The 23,436-nt window shown below is 48.9% G+C and overlaps 6 protein-coding genes across 6 annotated transcripts; 4 read left to right on the plus strand and 2 right to left on the minus strand.

Moving 5' to 3' along the window:
• Positions 1-7: 7 nt before the first annotated feature.
• On the minus strand, positions 8-2,246 carry PHYSODRAFT_260453 (hypothetical protein; the record flags this gene model as incomplete). The annotated part of the gene is made up of 4 exons (XM_009517558.1): positions 8-259; positions 338-520; positions 594-1,655; positions 1,722-2,246. 4 exons carry the CDS (start codon positions 2,244-2,246, stop codon positions 8-10), a joined length of 2,022 nt encoding a protein of 673 aa, XP_009515853.1.
• A 1,929-nt stretch (positions 2,247-4,175) lies between these two features.
• On the plus strand, positions 4,176-4,565 carry PHYSODRAFT_477178 (hypothetical protein; the record flags this gene model as incomplete). Its single annotated transcript, XM_009517559.1, has 1 exon — positions 4,176-4,565. One exon carries the CDS (start codon positions 4,176-4,178, stop codon positions 4,563-4,565), a length of 390 nt encoding a protein of 129 aa, XP_009515854.1.
• A 53-nt stretch (positions 4,566-4,618) lies between these two features.
• PHYSODRAFT_471840 (hypothetical protein) lies at positions 4,619-4,899 on the plus strand (the record flags this gene model as incomplete). The annotated part of the gene is made up of 2 exons (XM_009517560.1): positions 4,619-4,709; positions 4,772-4,899. Coding segments are annotated over 2 exons (219 nt in total), but the record flags the coding sequence as incomplete, so codon positions are not given.
• A 2,144-nt stretch (positions 4,900-7,043) lies between these two features.
• Positions 7,044-7,986, plus strand: PHYSODRAFT_309400 (hypothetical protein; the record flags this gene model as incomplete). Its single annotated transcript, XM_009517561.1, is given in 4 exon segments — positions 7,044-7,394; positions 7,439-7,525; positions 7,545-7,741; positions 7,800-7,986. The coding sequence occupies 4 exon segments, from the start codon at positions 7,044-7,046 to the stop codon at positions 7,984-7,986; spliced, it is 822 nt and encodes a 273-aa protein (XP_009515856.1).
• Positions 7,987-10,655: 2,669 nt separating this feature from the next.
• PHYSODRAFT_294104 (hypothetical protein) lies at positions 10,656-11,818 on the minus strand (the record flags this gene model as incomplete). Its single annotated transcript, XM_009517562.1, has 5 exons — positions 10,656-10,724; positions 10,799-11,101; positions 11,184-11,313; positions 11,350-11,555; positions 11,723-11,818. The coding sequence occupies 5 exons, from the start codon at positions 11,816-11,818 to the stop codon at positions 10,656-10,658; spliced, it is 804 nt and encodes a 267-aa protein (XP_009515857.1).
• Positions 11,819-17,540: 5,722 nt separating this feature from the next.
• Positions 17,541-17,777, plus strand: PHYSODRAFT_471135 (hypothetical protein; the record flags this gene model as incomplete). The annotated part of the gene is made up of 1 exon (XM_009517563.1): positions 17,541-17,777. A coding segment is annotated over one exon (237 nt), but the record flags the coding sequence as incomplete, so codon positions are not given.
• Positions 17,778-23,436: the final 5,659 nt, after the last annotated feature.

The raw sequence follows: 23,436 nt of genomic DNA on the forward strand, positions 1-23,436 counted from the left end.
TACTTTTTTATCGTCCCACGGTTTGGTCCGCCCTCTCTTTTTCGAGCCAGCGCGAGGAGATCAACTCGGCCAGCAGTCTCTGCGAGTCAACGAGCGGCGGGTCAGACCACCAAGCTTCCTCGCGCACGCGCATGCACATACTGACCTGCTCGGCCTGCTCCACGCGGCGCAGCAGCTCGCCGGGGTAGCGAGCCTCCGGCCACCACGTCGGACTCGGTCCGGCCAAGTCGTCGTCGTCCGAGCGCTTGTGCAGCTTCAACTGTACAGTATCCGATGAGAAAAATTAGAACCAAACAAGAAAAAAGAACGACACGGGATGGGGACAGCCCCCACTTACAGCGGCGCGCAATGCGCTCGACCGCCGCCGCTGCTGTTGCTGTGCGGGCTGCAGCCCGCGCTCCTCGGCCAGGTCCAGCAGCGACGACGAGCGCATGAAGGGGTTGCCGTCCAGCGGGAACTCCTCGCCGTACCACTCGGCCAGCTCGCGGTAGCCACCCAGGAAGTCCAGCGACCTGACGAGCTGCGACTCAGTAGGATACATGTGTTAGATACTCTTGTCGCGTCAACTTCAACGTGGGCTGAGCAACACGTACCGTGGCGACGAAGCCGTCTCCTTTCCAGACGAACGTCTTGGGCCTCGCGTCTGGCGGGCCGTCCTGCTTCCACCTCCAGATGGCCTCGAGCGCGTCCACAGTGCTCTCCGCGAGCGCCACGAGCGCATCTGCTAGCTCGTCGAAGGCGTGGAAGCGCTCGCGGTACAGAACCGCCGTCGCGTAGCGCCTGGAGCCGGCCTCGATGGCCGCTTGCACGCGAGCGTAGGCCCGATCGTACCGCATCAAGACGAGTGCGGCAGCTTGAAAGAGCGTGTCCACAGGGCGGCTCGAGTTTCCCCGCGTGCTCTCGCTAGACCCGGGCCGCTGTGTCGACGATCGAGGGCGCCGACTGCTGCTGACCGGTTTGTCAGTAGCCACTTCATCTGTTACTGCATCTTCGTGGTAGCGACTCGCTGCTTCTTGTAGAGCGAGGTGGTGCCTGCAGTCCCATGGCAACGGCGTCAATTTAACCGCACGGGCTTCCTCTAGCCGAGCGATCTCCGCTTCACACACGATAGGCTGGCTCCAGAAACTTTGCAATGCTTCAAACTGCGCTGCTCGAGCCTCTTGGGCGCCTGCAGCAGTAGGACGAACGAATTTCATCGGAACTCTTCTCTCACGCTCGCAGTCGCCATCGAGGAAGTCCAACTGGACCAGGCGACTTGCCTCGTCAACGGCACTGATCCGGCACAGGTGCCAGCGAGGTGATGAGTTTGCAGTCGCGAGGGCCGATCCATTCTTGCGACGACGGCGGCAGCTTTCAACCAGCTGACCAACGCTGAACGAATCGTGGCGACGAGTGTCTTGGTCTTGCATCAACGTTGGGGGTAAGGCGGAGAACACTGTGGCAATTTCACTCCCCAACTCGGCGACGAATAGCTGTTGCGTGGGCATTGGCAGTCTGCGAGCATGAACTAAGCTGAGCTTCCCGATTCGAATAGCCTCCTCGCGCATACGCGCGATCTTTAGCTCTTCGTTCAGCTCAAGCTCGCGCTTTGCGGCAGCTTCACGGGCAAGCTGCTCGCGGACCACTCGTGCCTCATCGCTCTTAAAAGGACGAATCTGAGTTCATCGTGGTGAATGTTAGATAGGAAAAATCAAATCATAGCTTTGGGAGCAGCCACGTACCTTTTCAAAGGCGTCAAACTGAAGCACTGATCGCACAATTCGAAGCACATTTTCATCGGCGTGAAGCATGGCCTTCTCATAGTACGTTTCAAGCAGCTCAAAGTACTCTGGGAACTGCCGCCAGACCGTGATGGCGACTGCCGTGGCCCACATTTTGCCGGATATGCCCTCCACTGGCGGTGGAGCTGCGCCGTTCATGATGAACTCAAAGTTGCTGGAGTAGACCCAGCTACCATCGGGCTCTTGTGCTTCCAGCAGCGCTCTGATGGGCCAGGGTAGACGACGTCGGTCGGCACTATCCAGGAGTCTTCCCTTAGCGTGTTTTCGTATTGAACGTTCACGATTAATTGCTGGGAGAACAGGCTCAGAGTTGCTGGTCCCAATGCGATCTACCGGCGCTGCTACCACCTCCTTTTCGCGCGGCACAATGTGAACTTGCCCGTCGACGAAGATGACACCAGATGGTACAGACTTGCCAAATGCCTCATAAAACTCTTCGAACTTGAACGGGGCCTTGGTAGACATTGACGCAGCGCGAAGCGCAGAGTGGAGGGGGGCAACAGAAAGACTCAAATTGGTATCAATCTATTTTCACCTGCAAGTGTATTTTGCGTACTATTGATGCACTCACTTTTACTTAGCTTTTTCAAGGGTCCATACCCGCATTTACTTCCTGATATCAGTTTAGAAGGAACGCTTAAAGTTAGGGCTGACATTCTGATTGAGTCACCCAGGGCCATTTTTGACCAAAAATCCTGTGTTTACTGACATTTCATGAATTGTGACATAGATAGGATTTGAGATTTCACTGCATCAAGATGTGGAATTTAGTGACCATATGTCATTAAATCAGAGGTACACGATTTAGAGGGAACTTTCCAAACTGAGAAATGCTAATCTGGCTCAGCAACAGGACGACGGGTGCAGCTTTAGCTAAAATGCTACAGTTTATTGGCTCTGATGTTGCCTCGTCGTATACGTTCGTACCCTGATTTAGAGTGGAGGGAACACAGTCAGCAAGCTTATATACGGGAGCGTCAGACTCAGTCTCCTACAGTTTATTTAAGAAAATAAGATTGGACAGACTCTCGCTTCAAGCTCGTGCCCCACCAACCAGAACATCATTGACTGCAGTACTAGAAGCGGTAGTGAGCTCTCCCGATGACCGACGACATTCAAATTCAAGTCAAAACATCCTCTAATCTCCGGATAGTGCTTAGTGATACGAGATTGGGCTTTATCACTATCAAGAGACCGTTAACTATGAGAATGTCCATTTCGTAAAGCCTGTCCGACGTGGGTCGCTTGCGACCTTGAATGGACTTGGATTCTCCGAGTTCGCGGACATATTATTTTAATAAACTTAAAAGTTTTGCATGATGTGCATTATCGTTTTGCGTGGGCGCTAGACTAGATTTCGTGTTGTAGCTGCCTGTGCAGTCCTCCCAGTTCCATCTGAATAGTGCCTAGTGTCTCATCACGTATATGTTATAATGTCCAGCGCAACAACTGCTTTATCTAGCGCTTCGACCACGTATCGAGTGCAATATAAGGTCACCAAGTGCCTGAATGGTGGCAATATCACTGCCCTGGTTCCTTGAACGACAATGTACAGTACCGCCAATATGGTACAGATCTAGATACAGCGTCGGACAGAATGTAACTGCTAGCACTGAGCGATGGTGAAGAGCATGTCGCTGTACACCCAATAAACGGCCGCTCTCGTTTTGATGATATGATTGGTTAAAACATTTATTTGGATGATTTGCTTAGTAAAGTAATATCTTGGATTTTGTATGATATTAGAATATCACAAACTCAAAGTCGATGTTAATTGGCCAGAACTATAATTTACCATGAAATACTTTGTACAGTTGTACCTCGTCTATTTTCCTAGCGAGTTATCCTAAGGTGGCAGTTACATTCTGTCCGACGCTGTAGTCATGCCTCTGCGTAGTGATAAAAAGTGGTCTCCCGAGGCTATCACTACAAAGAGGATCATCTGCATTGGAAACAGTGCTGTTATTGTGAAAACCGATTAGAATGTCTTATTGGATTGTTAATTCGCCGATTTAGTGGCTAATAAGACCGACGGCCTCCGATTTGATAAATCCGACCTCCTAATTAACTAGAATACCGAATAGTTTCCGGTATGGAGTAATATTCACTCTGTTCCAACCGCTACTCTTTTTTGTAATCCCAAACCGCTCGTACTCGACGACTTTCACCCAATGAATGCCTTAAGTTCGATGAATGTTGGCCAATCGGAAGCCCCTCTAAACTAGGACATTTTTCCAACCGTTCCAACCATATTTGGTTGGAATTTTGTCAGAATATTTTTAATGCCATACAAATGTCTATATAAATGCATATCCCAAAAATATCCTTCAGTTTCCAACCCGAATGGTCGGTACATATGTTTTTGTTCAGAGTGAAAAGAGCAGATAGGCTAGCATGTCGATCGCATCGCTTGCTCCTGCCAACAGCAAGAAGGCCAGGACGACGGCGATCAACTCGTTCACGACGTACATGGCCGCGGAGAGCATGACACTCGAAGCCACCCACAGGCTTATCGACGGGGATAAGACAGGTAAGGTATTGCGTATTATACTAGACAAGTATGCATATTCGTTAGCCACGTCAGCCGATAAGGTAAGGGCGACCAATACGTGTCTAGCATACTATGGCAACGTCAAGAATTGGCTAGTAGATAAGTACCCGCTACAAGGAGCTTTGGTTAAATCTCAGCTCCAAAAAATCTATCAGGGCTGGGTAAGTATCGTAGTAACCGAGAGGAGGTCGGCGACGAGAAGAAAGCACCCCCGTGCTCTAAACAAGACTTAGAAGCTATGGTGTCGCTACTGTACTCAACGGCAGCGACGGAGAGTGAATAACTCGACGCGGCACTAGTCGTGATGATATGGTACCTTTACGGTCGAAGCTCGGACGCGGAAACAGTCGAGAAGAGCCAGCTATCCATCTTGCCTGGTAAGTAAATACTTATCATGTTCTTAGCAGAATTATTTTAACACTGAGTGCATTTATGTTAGGTGGAGTCTTATTTCTTCGATTTAAGCGGGCTAAAACAGCTTTACTACAAGGCATCTCCTTATTCAAGGACCCAACGAATTTCTTGACATGTCCTCTGCAAGCTTTGGCTGTGGCGCTGGTTATGTAGAAGGCACCAAGCCAGCGCATGTTCCCTCAGTTCATCGAACCTTGACGACAACGTCGCTGATGTCCTTACGGCTACCCTGTTCATGCATTACCCCGACATGTTAGTGCTCTGCCCAAGCAGCCCGCTCATCACGAAGATGCGTGAGCTCCTAGCACAACGAGCCATCGGTGAGTCGGAGCTGCTCGCGTGGAGCGTGACAATTAGCCAGGCATTCGCGACGCCTCCTGAGTCGAAGGCGTCTGCTAGTGGTGGTGAGGAGCTGTCGCCTGCGTTGATTGATCTCATCAAGCACCAGTCCGAGCAGATCGATGTTTTAATCCTACAGAACAAACGACTCGACGAGCGCATATTAGCTGTTGAAGCACACCTCAAGACACTTACCAGCACAACCGCAACTCAACCAGCAAACGCCGACGCCACGCATCCTGCCTTCGAGCAACCACCGCCAGTAGGAGCTACGACGACACGCCCGAAGAAGAAGGAGCCCAGTCGTTGTCGGCGATCTGGTTCGAGTGGTTTACAGCGGAGCCTCGCGTGTAAAGAAGACAGCGTTGTACGAGTACAGGCACATCGCAGGGTATCTCATGCTCTTCTTACCTGAAGGTTTCGCGCTTGACACTTCGTCGCTGCATACAAAAGCGAAGTGCTCGAGCTTGGCGATATAGCACAACAGAACGCACTCACCTTCTTGAAGTCGCACGGCTCCTTCGCCGTCGCAGCAGGTACAGCGTTGAAGGCGCTTCGTCAGATGCAGAAGCTTGGAAAGCTTGACGAGCTTATCACACAGTTCCATGAACGCGTTGATCGTGGCTCTGTTGCCGATCCAACGCCGCCTTCGGCATTGCCGTCGTTCATTCGACTGAAGCCCAAGCAAGATTAATCATAGCACAGAAGCAGACTCCAGAAAAGCAAAGTTAAAGCGGCCTCGCAGCGCATTGATCAAGCAAGTAAACACCATCAAATAGAGAACGACAACAACATAATATGGGTGAACCTCTTTGTGTATTTACTCGCACTTGACTGACACTATAATACAAACAACACAGCACAAACCTTAAAGTCAGAAGTGGATATTCCCCCAACCAAAAGCGCATCATTATTTACCTTGTCTTGTTGGCTCGAAGACCGAGCCGCAGTCCGCGTCGCCGCCGCTGCTGCCTCGTCGTGCTGCCGCTGGTCTCGGCGACCGTCACCCCGCGCAACGCAATGCCGCAGTGCACGTCGCCGCTACCGCTGACCTGCTCCTGGGGCTGCTGGCCTCGGGGGGTCATCACCCCGCCCGAGGCCGAGCACCGTCCGCGTCTCCGCTGCCGTCGTCGTCCGCGCGTTGTCTGGCTGGAAAGGCTGAATGAGAGGGAAATATTACTGGATAGTGTGTGTGGTCACTAAATATGTAATAGATGTCATTAAAGTGATTTGGTCGAGTACCGGTGCAGGTTGAACTCCTTGGTCGGACAGTTGGAATTTTGACGGTATGGTATTAGAGTTCCCTGCGAATACAAGGACCTATCTGGGGGTACTGTATAAGAATACAGTACCCTCAAATATAGTCCCCCACAAATAAAGTACCGTGTCATCAAAACTACGAGTTGACGCGTTGCTGTGGATAATTCACTCCGTAGCACTGCATTGTGCCACGGGACGCACCTGCAGCAAGGTTGACAATGCTCTGCCGTTCGTTTTGCTGAATGTAACTCATGCGGATTTGGTGGCGTCGAGCGGCATCATTCGCCAAGATACCTGCAAGACGAAAGAGTGTGGAGCTCAGTATCAAACGCCAGGCCATCGACTGGATTGCCACGGAGGGGGGGGGGAGTGCCAAGTCGGGCGGAAGCGCATTTCCGGCAGTGTGGCTGGCGTATCAACGCTGCGGCTTTTCGCAAGTGGTGGCGCCAGCGAGATGAGATTCTTGCCGCCAGTGGTAATCGCCAACGTCTGCAAGGTGGAGGTTGTCGTCCAGTGCTTGGCGTGAGCGAGGACGTGCTGGTGGACATGATCTACGACCACCGGCTCAACAAGGATAAGGTGTCGCGGGATTGGATTGCTGCTCAAGCGCGGTGCTTTTTCGTGAGAGTCGCTCTGAAGAAGAGCACGAAGAGCATCCTGTTCGGTTCGCTGCGTCCGACCAGTGGGTGAGTGCGTTCATGGAGAGAAACAACCTCCGCCTCCGCCGTCGCACCAATCTGACAACGCTGTCGGATGACGTTCTTGTCGATCGCGCCCTCGCCTTCATGCGCTTCCTGCAAGAGAATAAGCCCACCATGAATCGAGACAAGACAATCCTCATGGACGAGACGGCTATTTACTTCGAAGGCCCGCGCAATCGTACCGTCGACGAGGTGGGGCGGCGTCATGTCATCATTCGGTCGGCTGGCTTCGCCTCCATGCGGATCACCGCTGCGCTGGCAGTGACGGCCTCTGGGAAGAAGTTGCCCCCTTGTCTGATCTGGGAGAGAAAGACAAGAGGTCCCCTGGAGCGCCTTGGCGGCTGCTACGTTTCCTTTCACGCGCCTGGGTTGACCAAGAATTACTACTTCAGTGGCTGGACTGGCACTTCCCGTCCGTCACACAGTCCGAGGGCCAGTGGGTTGTGTGGGATTCTATGCGCGCCCACATTGGCAAAATCGTGAATCAGCGCTGACAAGTCTATCAAGATGACTGTGATCCCTGGTGGTCTCACGCCATACTTGCAAGCGGGAGACGTCGGGATTTTTAAATCCTTCAAGGACAACATGTCTGTCCTGATCGACGCCTGGAAACGATCTGACCAGGTTAGCTACACCCGAGGTGGGAACCCGCGACCTCCACCTATTGAAACCATCGTTGCTTGGGTGGCGACGGCGTGGCGTCAGGTCCCTGACAGTGTTGTAGCCAAGAGCATCGTTCTACGACGATCCCAGCGACTGGTTTATCAGTGGGCACGACGTCTACGGAGCCAGGTTCCGTCAAGCATGGACCGGGGCTACTGGAGACGAACAAACCGCTGGAGGGTACGACAGCGGTGAAGGTTCTGTCGACGAACTGCTTGATGCTTTTGACGAAGTATGGATCGAAGACCAGTCTCTGCATTTACTGCAGCTAGCATAATCTGCTAATCCGTCTTGCTGGCGTTGATGGTGAAAATTACTTGCGTGTTCACTTGCTGTATTTCAGTGATCGTCCAAAGAAGCCTCTTCAATCCCGGGAATATAGTACCATCGAGTATAGTACCCTAGGTGCCTCTGTAGGGTACTTTATAATATTAGTAGACCGTACACTATTTGGTATTCTACGTTAGACTGGGTAACTCGATTTATACTCAAGATTACTACGGAGGACGACTTACAGAGTCAGAGCATATGAGTCGGATTTACATTTGCTAATCGGCCGATTAAGCCAGAGCCGGCCGGTTTGCTTGCTATTCAGACGGAATGCAACCGGCATTCGCTCCTTGAAGGCTAAATTAGCCGCCAGACAACAATCGTTGCAGTCGCTCTTGGGTAGGTAGTCAAGGCTACAACACTAACATCAGAACTAAGCAGTAAAAGCTGCACGCTATAATACATGTAACTGAGATATGCAGGTGACGCGTTTAAGCGCGGTGTTGTCGCTGCACTTAGCGAGTCTCGGGCCGTGGGTACATGCATGTTGATCGAAATTGCTAGGCTGCACATAATTACGAGACCAATAAGCGATTTATACTCCGATTATAATTGAGACATCCCCGATTTATTAGTTTTCAAATCCGCTATGAGCGATGTTTAACCGGCTAATTCAGCAGGACAAACTAATCGGTTTTCACAATAACAACCGGACTCTGCCTCCTTAAGTACACCACTCAAGCCTTATGTAAATAAAAGATCCGCTGAACAATAGAATGCATTGCGGACTTTACCAACATGTAGAGCATAGATATGCACTACATATCAAGCGCTAGCATTCCTGTACGACCAAGTAGTCGAGCACAAGAGATCCTCGAGTACAACATCAGGGCCCATTTTCGGGCGAGTGTAATCATGCCTATTTTCGGCAAATTAGATTGTGTTTCTGAAGGACCTTACAAAACATAGGATAAAATACCACAATCGTTTTGATTTATCCTGGTATCGGCACTGTTGATTGGTAGAAACCTAACTGAATGTGAATGCATGCGGAGGTGGGGGTGTCATGGGTGCCAAGTTTGAGAGGAGACTTCTGAAGTAATATGGCGAACTATGAGCCATCCGTGCTGACAAATGCGCTTTGGAGTCTATAACTTTCGCTTGGACCCTTTGCTTTATCCTTTCTATCTGTAGCGGATCTTTTAGATTTGAGTGACCCCCACAAATTATCCTTTTCCGGTGTACTTGACGCATAATCCGGTTGTTAAAAACCTTTTTTTAACAGAGAATCTCGCCACGAGATGCGACGGTACCCCTGAACATCTGAGACCAACTAAATCCGCACTTTACTGAATCGACCCCAAAATGAGTCAAACCACAGCCAAGTACTAGTAAGGACTGCAGCCGTCCGTAGGACCGATAGACAGCTCACCTACGGAGATATGAGCACCTACACGGAGCGCACGGGTAGCCATTTCAAGCGTGCCCATGCAAGTTGTGCTAGCCGTTAATCCAGGGTACTAATATTTAACAACACAATCGACGATACATCGTACGTTTTACGGAGGTACCAATCCGGTACAAATCCGCATTCGTGATTAGCGGTGCGGCTTTTCTTTGCTTCTTGATGATCATTTAGCTAAGTACCGCCATCAAAATAGCGGGAAGTGAGGTACATTTTATCGACGGCGCTGCGCTCATAATTCCTTTGTAGTAGATGGCCACAATGTTAGGTTATGACCCCGTAGAAAGAGAACTACTACACCTTTCTTGCTCAAACTTCGTCACTAGACTTCATGTGCCATGAACTCTAGCTGTGGGCTTTTGCAGCTCCATTAACCGAGGTGCCAATAAAATAGAGCAACTCGTTAAGAGGAAATGGCGTTTTTATACCATCTTGTGGTGATAATCTCTGTTAAAAAAAGTTGGGACGGGTAATACCTTTTTACAGGCGGATGGGTAGACAAGATGGGTACAGTAATGTACTTGCTGGCTTAAGAAGCCTCTAGGCTGGTCCACAGAAAAATACGAGCATGTTGGTAAATGCCTGCATGTTTAACGAAAAGGGACGGGTCTGAATACCTGTCGCTTCAGGTTTTGACCTCAGACCTCAAGTGCACCCACCCACCTGCCCGCCTAGCCTCCTCAGCCAAGATGAATTCTGACTCGACAACCTCTTCAAGCGCAACTACGGCTGTCCGATCTGCCAGAACATCAGACGCAGTGGACACCCTCAAAACCCTGCATGAGACCACATACTCATCGAAGACGACATTGTGTCGTACCTTTACCGAGGTTGGCCACCATACTTAGGATGATGCGCTGCAGCAATTGACACCGTCGGACGGCGTCCCGGCACGCCCGCCGATGACTTCTAAACTCTTCGATACCTGCTACGATGAGACACGCTCAAAGATTATGATGAGAATCGCCAACAAGCCGTGCACGCTGACCATCGACGCCTGGACTAACATTAACCGTAAGGCAGTCATCAACTATGTGTTCAACTTCGACCGCATGCTCGTCATTGCTTACCCAGCCCCTAAAGTCAAAATTGACGAACAACGGCAACTGTAAACGCTTCCATTGTCATACACGATGGTTGGAATCTTGCAGTGCAACGACGGTGTTGTATACTTGAGCGGAACGCCAGCTTCGATCAATAATTTCATCAGCTCAATCGCAAGCCAGTGTCCAGACGAGGTCGAACATCACTATCACTTCCTTGCCTGGAGCTCCGAGTTCCTAACCGGGAAAGGTTGGCCAAACCGCTTGCAAGAGTGCGGGACCCGAAGGTGAAGAAATTGTCTCTGACTTACTACGCCATCACTATTTCCGAGTTTGTTCAAGCTGCGATCAACCAACACAAAACTAGTCATGTAAGATCCAACGTCGGTTGTACCGTGAACAAGAATGATCTCCGCTTGCTCCATGAGCTTATTCAGGAAACCTTGTGCAGACATAATCGGTTGTACAAGATTTTGAATTTGAGCGCGACAGCTTGCCTCAGAGTCAGCTGGTAGTGGTGTAGGTTCGCTGCATTGGTTGTCTGGTGCAGGACCGTTGCGTTCATCGTTTCCATTCTCGACTTCTTCGTCCACGTCTTCTTTATCGGTAGGCTGCTGTCTTGCCATGACTTAAGTCCACAGTCTGCTGGTTAGTCATGAGCGTGTCGTCACCCAAGTCGAAAGTCTGCTGACTCACCATGAGTTCGTCGGTACTCACATCACCCTCAAGCACGGCAAATCCCTGAGGTGGAGCACCCGTGAGATCCGTGTCATCGAGAAAATCTTTGTGCTCCAGTTGCAAAAGTGTCGAGTCTTCGGTGACAAGGCTTGGACATTAAGGTAGAGCTGGGATCGACGCGGACACAGGGAAGTTCGAAGAAGACGTCGTCTCCACCGATGCTGAACTCTGCCCCCTCCTGGCGATCGCTCGAGCGGTAGCGAGTGCCTTCTCTATTTCGTCAGCGGGTATAGGGCGAGGATCAGCGGTTACGGACTGCATGCCCTCGAGCGCAGTGTTGAGCGCCTCAGTTACCTCGCGCCGGCTTGGTCGGACGAAAAGTGAGAATGGCTGAAGTGATAGGTCAGGCAGGATTTACGGCCTCGACGATCGTGATGACCCCAGACTTCTAGTCGAACTTCAACCTCCAGTCATCAGTACTACTGTCAACTTGGCTACATCAGATTGTTAATTTTTCGCTAGCGAGTTATAATAGGCTACAACATCAGTAGTGAGACCTTACGTCTAGTTAACGAAACCAAGAACAGAGAACGTAGGATGAATCTTGCATAAGCGTGTGTGCAGTCGATGATAGGAGTAAGTAACTTGTACATACCAAATTCCCTATGTTAACCCCCCATTCACCAATACATGCTCAGCATACATACGGGCTTTGGCGCATGTATGCTGAGCCCTATGTCAAGGCATACAGCACGACACAACTGCGATCATCCAGCGATTTCATTCTGCCACAAGATGACTACCGGTCAGAAGAGACGTCCTAAACGGCGGCCACGGCTGCCGGGCGACACAGGGCGGAAGGAAAAACAGTACATCATTTCGCATATCGACCAGCCCCTAAAGAGCCGATACTTTTGCTACTCCAAAACTTCATTGGGCATTGGCCCAATGAAGTCGTCGAGTACGCCAAAGTTGCCGACGTCACCGTGCTGAAGGTCCCCCCGAATGCCACCTGGGCGGCCAGGCTTCCGCGCACACTGCGGTCCGTCGGTCTCTCTTGCAGTTGTGAGCTTTTGCGTTTGTTTGCTCGGTTTCCAAAACCCCTCCCTCAGTGGCACAACCTGCGGATGCAACATGGAATGCCCCTTTAACACCCTGTCTCTGTAACAACCCGCACCTTTTCGCCCTTTTTGGATGGCAAGTGTAATTTCCCAACATTTTTAAATCAGCCTAAATTGGTCTAGCTTAGAGTTCAAAGGAAATACCCGATCAAGAAATGGTAGATGTAGCCTTTGTAGACTCGCAGCACCGAAAATGGAGGAGATACGATGGATCAAAGAGACGAGACCTGATATGTATCTCGTCAGTGATGCCCTTCGTCGACGGGTATCGCAATCAATGTATGACATTTTGACCATAACCCATCCATTTTTGGTCATAAAACAGACTATAATGTAGCCATAATGAACAGAAAAGGCACATTCCATTTACACATTTTGGCAGATTTCATAGTTCCTTGCGGATTCATACCTTCTACTCGCGCTCCGAACGCGAAACTTCACAGTACATATTTCTATGGTCTCAGCACACTGTGTGCCAAATTTCAGCTCGATCTGAGCTCTTGATCATAGGGCTTGTCATCTAGGGGGTGCGGGCAGGCCCGGATACCGCGTGTTAAAAGACAGACTGCGAAATTTATGGATTCGAGATTTACGCGAGCAACTTCGTGCCCGGACGCCAGACAAAGCGTTCAAGTTAGACCCCCTGGTCGATACCGAATGTGCGGCTGGATTCACAGCGCATGGTCCGATATTGCATTGGCCACAATCATGGGGGGGGGTTAAAAAGTATGGTTTTGTATCCGTCAACAATGCCGAAGAAGAAGAGCAAGTAGAGGTTGAAGATGCTCACGACATTATCGAGGAAGCGACTCGTGCGGGTTTATTAGATACGGCAGTTGGTGAGTTTAGTTTGAACGACCACTTCGATGATATTTTGCGTGCCGTAGCATCCGTTAAGTAAAATACGTTTTCTTAATATCCATGCAGTTCCTAAAAATTATTGCTATTTTAAGTATTGTGCCTTTCACTTATTCTGCCATGATAATTCTGGCATAACTCTAATCCCTTATCGACCTTAATTATGCTCCGAGTTAGCTAATTCCCATGTTAATTCCAGGTCGCCCATTCGTTGCCGAATTAGGAGCGGCGATGGTGAGGCCGAGTTAAGGCGGAATGAGCTAATCCAGCCTGCGTTAGGCGGAAACAGAGCGATTGGCGGTTTCCTACCCGCCAATCCATGTCATTCTGGTCGTATCTCCGTCGATTGGCTCTTAAATGCTGATCGCGGATGTTAGGGGAAGCGTTCACAATCTTAGGCAGAATTAGCACTAAATAAGCGTTGATCGCCCTTTTATGACTCTAATTCCGCCTGAATTAACAGCTCACCCGCCAAAATACGTGAAAGGCACAAAAAATCGTATTTTCTTTGAATTGGTACATCCATTTAGCCGGGACAGGGATTCGCACGTCTCTATTCCCCCATTGGTTGTATGTCTTAACATAGGGAATTCAGTATGATATTTTAGTTATTTGCCCTTTTTCTGTTGATGATGGAAGTAGACGAAAGACTTCTACAATTTAACTAGAGTTCGAGTGGTAACAAACTACATCTATCTTTTTCAACTGGACTAAGGACGCGTTGTTACATGTACACTCGCAGTAAAAAAATATTTACATACATCCCGTTTGAGTATTATAGTAAATAGTTCGAGGTAAACAAAAGCACATAGTGAAGAGCAATACCAAAACCCCGCTAAAATCACAATATTCACAACCAACCAATACATTGCAGGGCTTTACGTAGGTGGTAGGTATCGACCATTCGTCTATTTTGCCTAACATGGCGCATATTCTTTGCGTTGACCACCGGAGGGTGTTCCGCCATATGTGTTGCCGACACCTTTGCCGCAGCGGGAAGTACATCTTCTCGGAGGCGTACCGCCACGCCCGAGGAGCTGTACTTCGTGCGGTGATGGAGGAGGAGCGTGACATCGACGAAATTGCGACCGCACCCTCGACCGCATCCCTGTCAGACGCATCACATGGAGCGTTCTGCACGAGTTCCTAGGTGAACTTTTGGCGCAAGTTGTCGAGGGCTCCCTTTTAGCGAGAGAACGTGTGCAACTTCCAAGAGATGGAAACTGAGTGCGGCGCGAAGGCACTTTACCCGCCTGACCGATGTGGACTACGATTCCCGCCGTCTGCTTGAACAGCGACACAATAACGAAGAAGGTCTGCAGGTGCTAGTCGTCTGGGTTCCCACCTGGGAGCCGGTGACGAACATTCCACCCGACGAAATGACTGTGTTTCAAGCACTGCTGCGAGAGCAGCGACTGAACCAGTGCAGCCAGTAGAACCGTCGAGTAGGACTAGTAACCAAGGCGAATGAAACGTGACTGTCATTGATTACACAAAATATTGAACGGTTAGCTGGCCAAGTCATAAAGGTTTCGGTACACTGTACAACTCAGCGATGCGTTCATTCTAAACGAAGTAGAAATTCCAAACGCACAACGATACCACAAAAAACTCCATTTCAATCGTTAATTCTGGTTAGAATGATATGTACGTAAACAGGGCGGCTCAGGACAATGCGTCTTGTCCGTTCTATCGGTGCGCTTTGAGCCGAAAGGGGAGTGGTGTCGACAACTTCGGGTGCGAAGGAAGAGAAGCAAAACGCAGGAATGTGTGTGCCGGGGTTGTGGTCGGTGTTCGTGTTGATTGAGCTTAGCAACAGCGTCTCTGGGAGTAGTAAACACAACTGACTTTGAAACGTACATGACAATGTATTCATGGAGGTGTTTTAACCCTTTCGCGAGTATCCTCAATAAATTATAGTATACAACTCATTGATATTTCCTTCTAAAAGGGCGCTCTAGGCGTCCTTTTACAAAGTTACGGAGCCTTTTCGGTGTGTCTCATGGGACATGCCATCTACGGTAATTTGCAGAATACATAGAATGTATGCGTATGACTTAGAATTGTATAGACAATGATTACATGATGATTACTCTGCGTACCGATTATGATTTGTTTTAAAAGAAGGTTGATTACTAGCTTGAACTTGTGCAAAAGGGCACAGGATGCGCCCTTTAAGAGGGGGTACACTCTACCGTGTTTTGGAAAATCATCTAAAGGGCGCTTTCTGTATCCTTTTACGGCGAAAGGGTTAAACGTCAAATTCTAAAAGACTAGATGAGCTAGTCGTGAGAGTGACCCGGCGCTGAACAAACGCTAGATGGTGTACTTCCTACACCATCACTCGTCCGAATTTTGCCAAGCTGCAATCGACCAACACAACGCGGGCAAAGAAGCCATTATCATAGTTGACCGCGCATGAACGTTTTCGGAAGGCATCTCGATTGGGCAGATGGAGGGGTTGATTAAAACCCGAGTTCTCCTAAATCATTCAAACTTCTTCATGCTCGTCAAGATTACGCGCATCAGTGTACAGAGATGGGAGTGCTTACTGGGCTGAGAACGTAATCTGAACTACTACGTCGGAACAGCCCACTTTTATTGGCTTATGTGAAAGTCTACGAAATTAAGGTAGCTAAACAAAATAACGTCCTGGCGTTCTTAACCTCTGATGTAACGGAAGATAGTAGACGAACAGCCTCAACGATAAACATTTGTTTAACTCGTGTGATAACAATGCCCGCATTTATTTGTGTAGTTGAATAGGGACCCGCGCTTACGTACGCTAATACATACATGCTCAAACACCACACATGAGAATTATAGTAAATATTTTGAAGCCCATTATCAAAATATTTACTATAATACCCAAGTGCGTTGTCTGGAATGTATGTACTCACATGAAACCTACAAGAACATTGGGCGGTGATTATGGTATATGTATGGACCTGCTGCTTGAACCTTCACAAGGGTGACAACGTTTCGAGTATTCCCCCAGCATTGATGACGTATTTACAGCGTGGTAGAAGCACTGAGAGTTGAAGGCTTCGTCTACGGACAACCGGTGTGCTTTCACGCACAATCGGACATTGATGTATTCCATAAACTATAGCGGAGATGGCTTCAGAGGCGGCAATATCTCGCGCGCCATGGTAAGGTGCGGAGAAATATTCCCTTTGAGATGTTTGTATGACGAAGCTCATTGCGGCAGGTCAAGTCGCTGCTAGTAGCAGTTGGGAAAGGACAATTCCAGGCTGAGCATGCTGGCGTTGGAGCTTGACCCAGCTGGGAAAGGAGTTAAAGGCCGTCGCCGTGGTTTCGCGTGTCGTCGAGGCGCTCTCCCATATTGGTTTTGCGGCCATGGAGTCTAGAGGAAGCAAGCCGGCGAGTCTTCCTGGAGAAGAAGACCTCTACACGAACTTCATCCCGATGCTGCCCTTGGAATCGGTGACCGCGGCCGACCTGCAGAAGCTGTTGGGAAGAGCAACAAGGGCTGACGGAGCTATCACATGTGATAATGAAGCAATTATCTGTCACGAATTGACCTGGTTTGGTTTGCAGATTGAAATATTTTTGGTTTGATGAACTTGTATTTGGTGGCATCAAAGACGGGGCGGAGCCGGATTGACGAGAAGAAAGCTCCAACCCAAGCCCCACTACTTCGCGGCGTGCTGACCGAAGATGCGGAGAAGATCTGCCCTAGGGAGGAAGCGCGAGATGTGGGTGCTGTTTGAGACCGAGAATACCAAGCGCAATGCCTCCAACTCGACCTTTATACGCAAGAAGATTTAAGCGTACAGCTACACGCCCAGCACGGACTAGTGCCTTGCCAAAATGTAAGCGAGGATGCGCAAGCTGTGCAACAAAAACAAAGGTATCCTGGGCGCTGATATGGTGAATATCATTCTTTAAGGCGTGTCCTATGAGTAACGGTGTGTCGTGCGTATGTTCGACCAGGATATGCGTGACAAAAACATGCTTTAACTGTCTGAGTAGGTGAACACGGTCCCAAGTGAAGTCAAGCTCGAGCAGCAGCGCGGCAGTTCGAAGAATATAAGTCCTGCTCCTGTGGAAGCCGGCAAGACCCCCCCCCCCCCCCAAGCGCCGCAACGGCGACATTAAAGAGGAAGCAGAAGACCAGTAACAAGAAGCAAATTCAAGGGCGAGGATGAAAAAGACATGGCCGTGCCATTTCGGCAACAATTCGGGCCTTCTGAAGCGGTACGCTACTCGAAAGCCTTAGAGGCATTGTGTTTTACGTGTATGCTTCTATACTATATCATGCCACTTTCTTGAAAACCACGCTCGCATATTAGCACTACGTGTTGGAAACATCCACGCACCAAATTAAACCTATTGTTGCGCCTCTTGTGCGAACTGAACCCGTAATGATCGCACTGAAGCTCGCATTTGTCCCGTCTCATCTTTCTGTAGAGTGAAGGCGCTGAAGAATATATTCGTCGAACCTCTGAAAAACGTTGGCGCCACACAACTCGACACTATCCAGGACATCGGATTGGAACTGGAGCTGAGGAACATCACAGAACGGTTGCATATGACTGTATATCTTCGTGATACTCGCATCGCTACTGAACAATTGTACCAGAAACAATCGTCGTACCTACCGTCGTAGAAGAGGGCGCAAGATGAGCCCATTCTGGGGTAACATTGTTCTTCGTGTTTCTCCATATTTTGTGATTCCTGAGTGCTCTTGTTACCCTAATGAGACCTAGGGACTTCTGGGGATCGAGGCAATTCCGCCTCGATTCTTGACCGCTGCGGTGTGATCTATAGAACACTGCAGAAACGCCCAAGCTAGTGCATACGAAAGAACAGATAGGAATTGTTACTACATCTAAAACACTACTGCAGCTTGGTCAGACCATGTACGAATTAGCACAGGTCTTCATAGCCTGCACGGACAGCGTCGCCGCAAACCACACTATACTACTCACAAACCTTCAGCGTGGACTATTCCGCAGGAAACAGTAGGCGATGAGATACAACACAATTGGGATTGTAAACTCCGGTCTGGGTAGAACTCGTCAAAGCTACTCCATTCTTGAGAGCGGCGAGAGGGTGCCACACTCCCCTTGTACTTACTGCTTTGTGGGTGTTCTCATGTTACTCATTTCGCCAAACAAAAACAGCGAACCTCTACGACGTAGTGGTGCTTGAGGTAATGATTAAGAGCCAGTTGACTTTGAAGTTCGTTTGGACCAACCTCTTGCTCTTGAGCCGGTCATCGCAGTGAAGCCTGGTCCCCATTGCGTGCATGATTCGGCCAGGTATAGTTGATGTGCTGCAGCCGATCCTCGTTAGTTTTCGCTTGGTTCGGAGAGCTACAAACTTCCCGGTTTGGTAGTCATCATTCGAGGGCGGCGTAGGCGATGGATGTGGGTATGGGGAAAGGTCGGTTTATCTACACGGGGATGTCATCGGCGAGCTACTGGAAGCAAGGAATCTATTCCATTTTTTCGTCTCCAGCCTTGCTGCGACCTCGGCAAGTTGTTGTCAGTGTTGCATACGCAACATTGAGCAACTCTTCCTCCTATTTTTCATATGTCCTAGTATATCGCAGAAACGTGCGCGTATCCAGAAGCATCGCGTTAAGTTCACCAATAGCTAATACGTTATTGTAGATGTCAGCAAATGGAGAAAGGGGCAGCTCTTGGGCATGTGAGCAAAATCGACACCTCGCTCTTCTTTGAGACCATCCCGGATAGATTTTGTCGTTAGCTTTTTCTGGTGGTCGGATATGCGGCATTTCTGCAAGTTAATTTTCGTTTCTTTTCGTGCCGCCCTCTCTTGTTTCTCGTGAACGTTTCGTATAGTGCTTCACTCACCATTTCCATCTTCTCGCATCTGAGCCCGACCGTAGCTGTGACCAGAGGAGGCCGTGGAGCCCAAGCGTCGTATCGTATTTTGATCCGTTGCAGGAGGGGGCATCAGTGATGGGCTATACTGCAACGTAAACTGCCAGACTTCATGTGGCAGGCATAGGTACTTGGTCAATGCGACAACGTAAGCGGCCGGGTGTCATGTGACGTTTTTGGGATTTGACGGCTCCGTTAACCTGCACGTAACTACCACGCGGCTTACCAAAACGAGCGGACATTGCGGCCAAAACAAACCCCAGCTAAGACCAATTCATGGGTTAGTTCAACCTTTATGTCCCTTGAGCACGCAACCAAGATACTGAAATGTACGCATTTAAAGCAACCGATGTAGAAACTCCAGCGACAGCGAACGTGTACGATTTGCTGTGCGTAAAAAGCAAGCAGCTTTAATTATCACGAGCGATTCGACTGTGCCTAACATAAATAGCATTGACAAATTGGACATGTTAACACACACCGCACCTTTCGGTGATTTGGCTCGCTATAGAGTGGGGTTTGAAGATAGGTGTAATTACGCCGGTTGCATGAATTTCGTGGTTACACAAAATGCAAATATGCCAGTTGTTTCCAGGACGGAAAGTCATGCTTTGCCGCGACGGGTATGAATAAACAGTTGCAGGCAAAATATTGGGACTCCAGATCATGCACAAGGGATGCTTGTGCGTGATTCTGGACATGGACGCTACGCTACTCAAATCCAAGTTGATAGAGATGACGTTGAAGCAGATGAGCTAAACACGTGCCATTTATTGGCAGAACGCAGAATTCGGCATGGGTAAACGTAAAAAAAATGTGTGGATGGAGTTCGCTTACTCTTATTTGGCAAAAACACGTTCGGTGACATTCTCGCAGCGGATAAACTACATTTTACGGATGATACGAACCTATGATTCTGAAAGCCGAGAGTGGGTTCTCGGGTGCTACACCAAATTCAGCAAGGGCGCGGTGGTATATTGACGTGTATGATTTTAGAGTAAGCCGTAAGGGTGCACTAAGGATGGCGGCTTTTTTATTGTCGACAATACCACACGATGGTGAAAGAGTCTCAGGCAACGATGTGTACCCGGGACTGGGGGCGGACGTTAAGGACTTATGTTCTTCAGCGACTGGCTACCACGCAGCCGGTGGGCGGTGGAGACTGGCCGAAGGAGTTCCCCGCCCTTGCTCTCAATGGGAAGCTGGATGGCAAAGCGTATTCTTAAGACTGCCTTACCGCATAATTGGCGGGTGCACCTGGTACACGTTGGTGTACTGCATTCTTTTACAGTAGTACCTGTCAACGAGCCCTGATTTTCAGCCGTTCGAGCTCGTATTCTGTCGCAAAACCTTCAATGTCGTCGCCGGTGAGTATATCATCGATCGGGAACACCTACCCGTTCAGATAGGGTTCGTAAATGCGCAAAACGCGCATTGCAGAAAGCCATTCAAGGTAGACAGTGAAAACTCGTTCCCTTAATCGTTTCTGCCCTTCCGGCTTGAGTTCCTTTTGGGAATACCGTTCGGCTTGGTATCCTCTTGATCCACGAAGTACCAGTCCTTCTGGAATTGACATGTTCGTAATGTGGACAAAGACTACAATCGGTTGTCGAAAAATGTCTGCCGAAAGAACAGTACTGCGTCAGTCCTAAAGGTCTCAAACCTGCAAGTGGTATCAAACCCTCGAATTGGCTACTCACATTGCGCACACGGGAAGGCGCGCCCGCGGAAGAGCATGCATCGGTAGACACCTATTTATTGTTTTTTTTTTATGTTTTGTTGTTTTGTCATTTGATTTATTGAGTGTGTTGTATTGTACTTTACGTTAGGTTTCGAAGCGTTCCTCACTCTCACAACCAACTGCGTTTGTGTTTGCGGCATGTTTTACACACAGATTAGTGTTCCAAATACCTACATTTTACATAACTACCAGAATTTGATTATCGTATTTACCTGTACGAATTCATTATGTTCCAATGAGAACTCCGTGGCCCTTAACCGGTGGGGTCACGACTCCTGAGCCATCCGAGTTACTGGTCGGTGGTGGTACTTCTTGAACAACACCGCCTTACACAGTGTCACGAGCTTGAGCAACAACATCAAACATGTCAAGAACATCCAAAACCACGTGTCCAACAATTGGTCCAAGAGCGTTGCGTCTACCAGGAGCACTGAGGTCACCAACATCACCCAGTTCCCCAACCGCGCCGAGCCAACCAGTACTGTCGAGCCTCTTATCTGTGTCGGCTACTCGTGTACGTTGCTCTGAGTTGGAATGCTCAGCGCCACGATCTCGAGCAGCAATCCCATCAAGCGTGTTCAGTCTCCCAATTTCACTTTGTACTAGTGCACAGTGTTCTGCCTTGTTTACCATCGATGAACTAGTCCACCGAGGAGGGCAAGCGCCCCGACCACTAGTGCAAGACATCGGATTGGCTTCAGATGTATAATTACAGCCTCTCCTCCGGAATGCTTAACTTTGGGGCACCGTTCCTGCTTTTATAGTGGCCTGGACGCTTTGTTCTCAGGATTTTAATCCAGAGTTGTTGGGTGAATCCCAAAACCCCCACCAATTTTGAAATGATAGCACCATAATAGATTTATGTTTGCGTTAAACCGACGCAATCATTTCACGACAAAAGTGAATGTTGCTTGTGCCTCAATACACATCGAACATAATGATGGTCATGAAACTCACTCATAAGAGCAACATCCAAAAATAAATTGGATCTTGTATAAAACAATATAAAATATTGTTAGCATGATTGTCGCGTTTACGAGTTGCTCGGCACGTCAAGTAGTTAAAGGATCAAAGTGTAGTCTGCTATCCATCCTTTAGACGGATCTCGAGTGCAATTGATCAAAATTGACCAGAACATTCAGCAGAAAAGCAGGAACATCCGGAAAGCTAAAACGAACGCTGCTCATGAAGCTCATAGTGGCGCCATGGGTTACCGTATAACATGTAATACTTCAAGCAGGATACACTAATCATACTATGGCAGGGGTTCTGCAGAGGTTTTTTTTGCGCGGCACGTATCGTGTAGACACAAGTTGAAGGTTGTAAGTCTACTTTTGCTACAACTAACGCACTTCTAGTAAAGGCTACAAGCGCTTACTATGTTTTCTAAATCACAGTTGTAATCAGGTATTGAAGTTACTTTGGTGCAACGATAGCACGCGGAGCTAACGGGACGGGATCATGCTTCTCTCCGATCCAACGGGAACTTGCTCACTTTCGATTTAGCGGCAGGACAAGGCCTACTCTTACCGCTGTGATGATGCTTCAACGCATCCGAGAGCTCCGCGCGCAGGAGGACCTAGCACGTGACTGCACGACTGCACGTCAAGTAGTTAAAGGATCAAAGTGTAGTCTGCTATCCATCCTTAAGACGGATCTCGAGTGCAATTGATCAAAATTGACCAGAACATTCAGCAGAAAAGCAGGAACATCCGGAAAGCTAAAACGAACGCTGCTCATGAAGCTCATAGTGGCGCCATGGGTTACCGTATAACATGTAATACTTCAAGCAGGATACACTAATCATACTATGGCAGGGGTTCTGCAGAGGTTTTTTTGCGCGGCGCGTATCGTGTAGACACAAGTTGAAGTTTGTAAGTCTACTTTTGCTACAACTAACGCACTTCTAGTAAAGGCTACAAGCGCTTACTATGTTTTCTAAATCACAGTTGTAATCAGGTATTGAAGTTAGTTTGGTGCAACGATAGCACGCGGAGCTAACGGGACGGGATCATGCTTCTCTCCGATCCAACGGGAACTTGCTCACTTTCGATTTAGCGGCAGGACAAGGCCTAATCTTACCGCTGTGATGATGCTTCAACGCATCCGAGAGCTCCGCGCGCAGGAGGACCTAGCACGTGACTGCACGACTGCACGTCAAGTAGTTAAAGGATCAAAGTGTAGTCTGCTATCCATCCTTTAGACGGATCTCGAGTGCAATTGATCAAAATTGACCAGAACATTCAGCAGAAAAGCAGGAACATCCGGAAAGCTAAAACGAACGCTGCTCATGAAGCTCATAGTGGCGCCATGGGTTACCGTATAACATGTAATACTTCAAGCAGGATACACTAATCATACTATGGCAGGGGTTCTGCAGAGGTTTTTTTGCGCGGCGCGTATCGTGTAGACACAAGTTGAAGTTTGTAAGTCTACTTTTGCTACAACTAACGCACTTCTAGTAAAGGCTACAAGCGCTTACTATGTTTTCTAAATCACAGTTGTAATCAGGTATTGAAGTTAGTTTGGTGCAACGATAGCACGCGGAGCTAACGGGACGGGATCATGCTTCTCTCCGATCCAACGGGAACTTGCTCACTTTCGATTTAGCGGCAGGACAAGGCCTACTCTTACCGCTGTGATGATGCTTCAACGCATCCGAGAGCTCCGCGCGC

The sequence above is a fragment of the Phytophthora sojae genome (assembly GCF_000149755.1).
Source record: "Phytophthora sojae unplaced genomic scaffold PHYSOscaffold_1, whole genome shotgun sequence".
Lineage (NCBI taxonomy): Eukaryota > Oomycota > Peronosporomycetes > Peronosporales > Peronosporaceae > Phytophthora > Phytophthora sojae.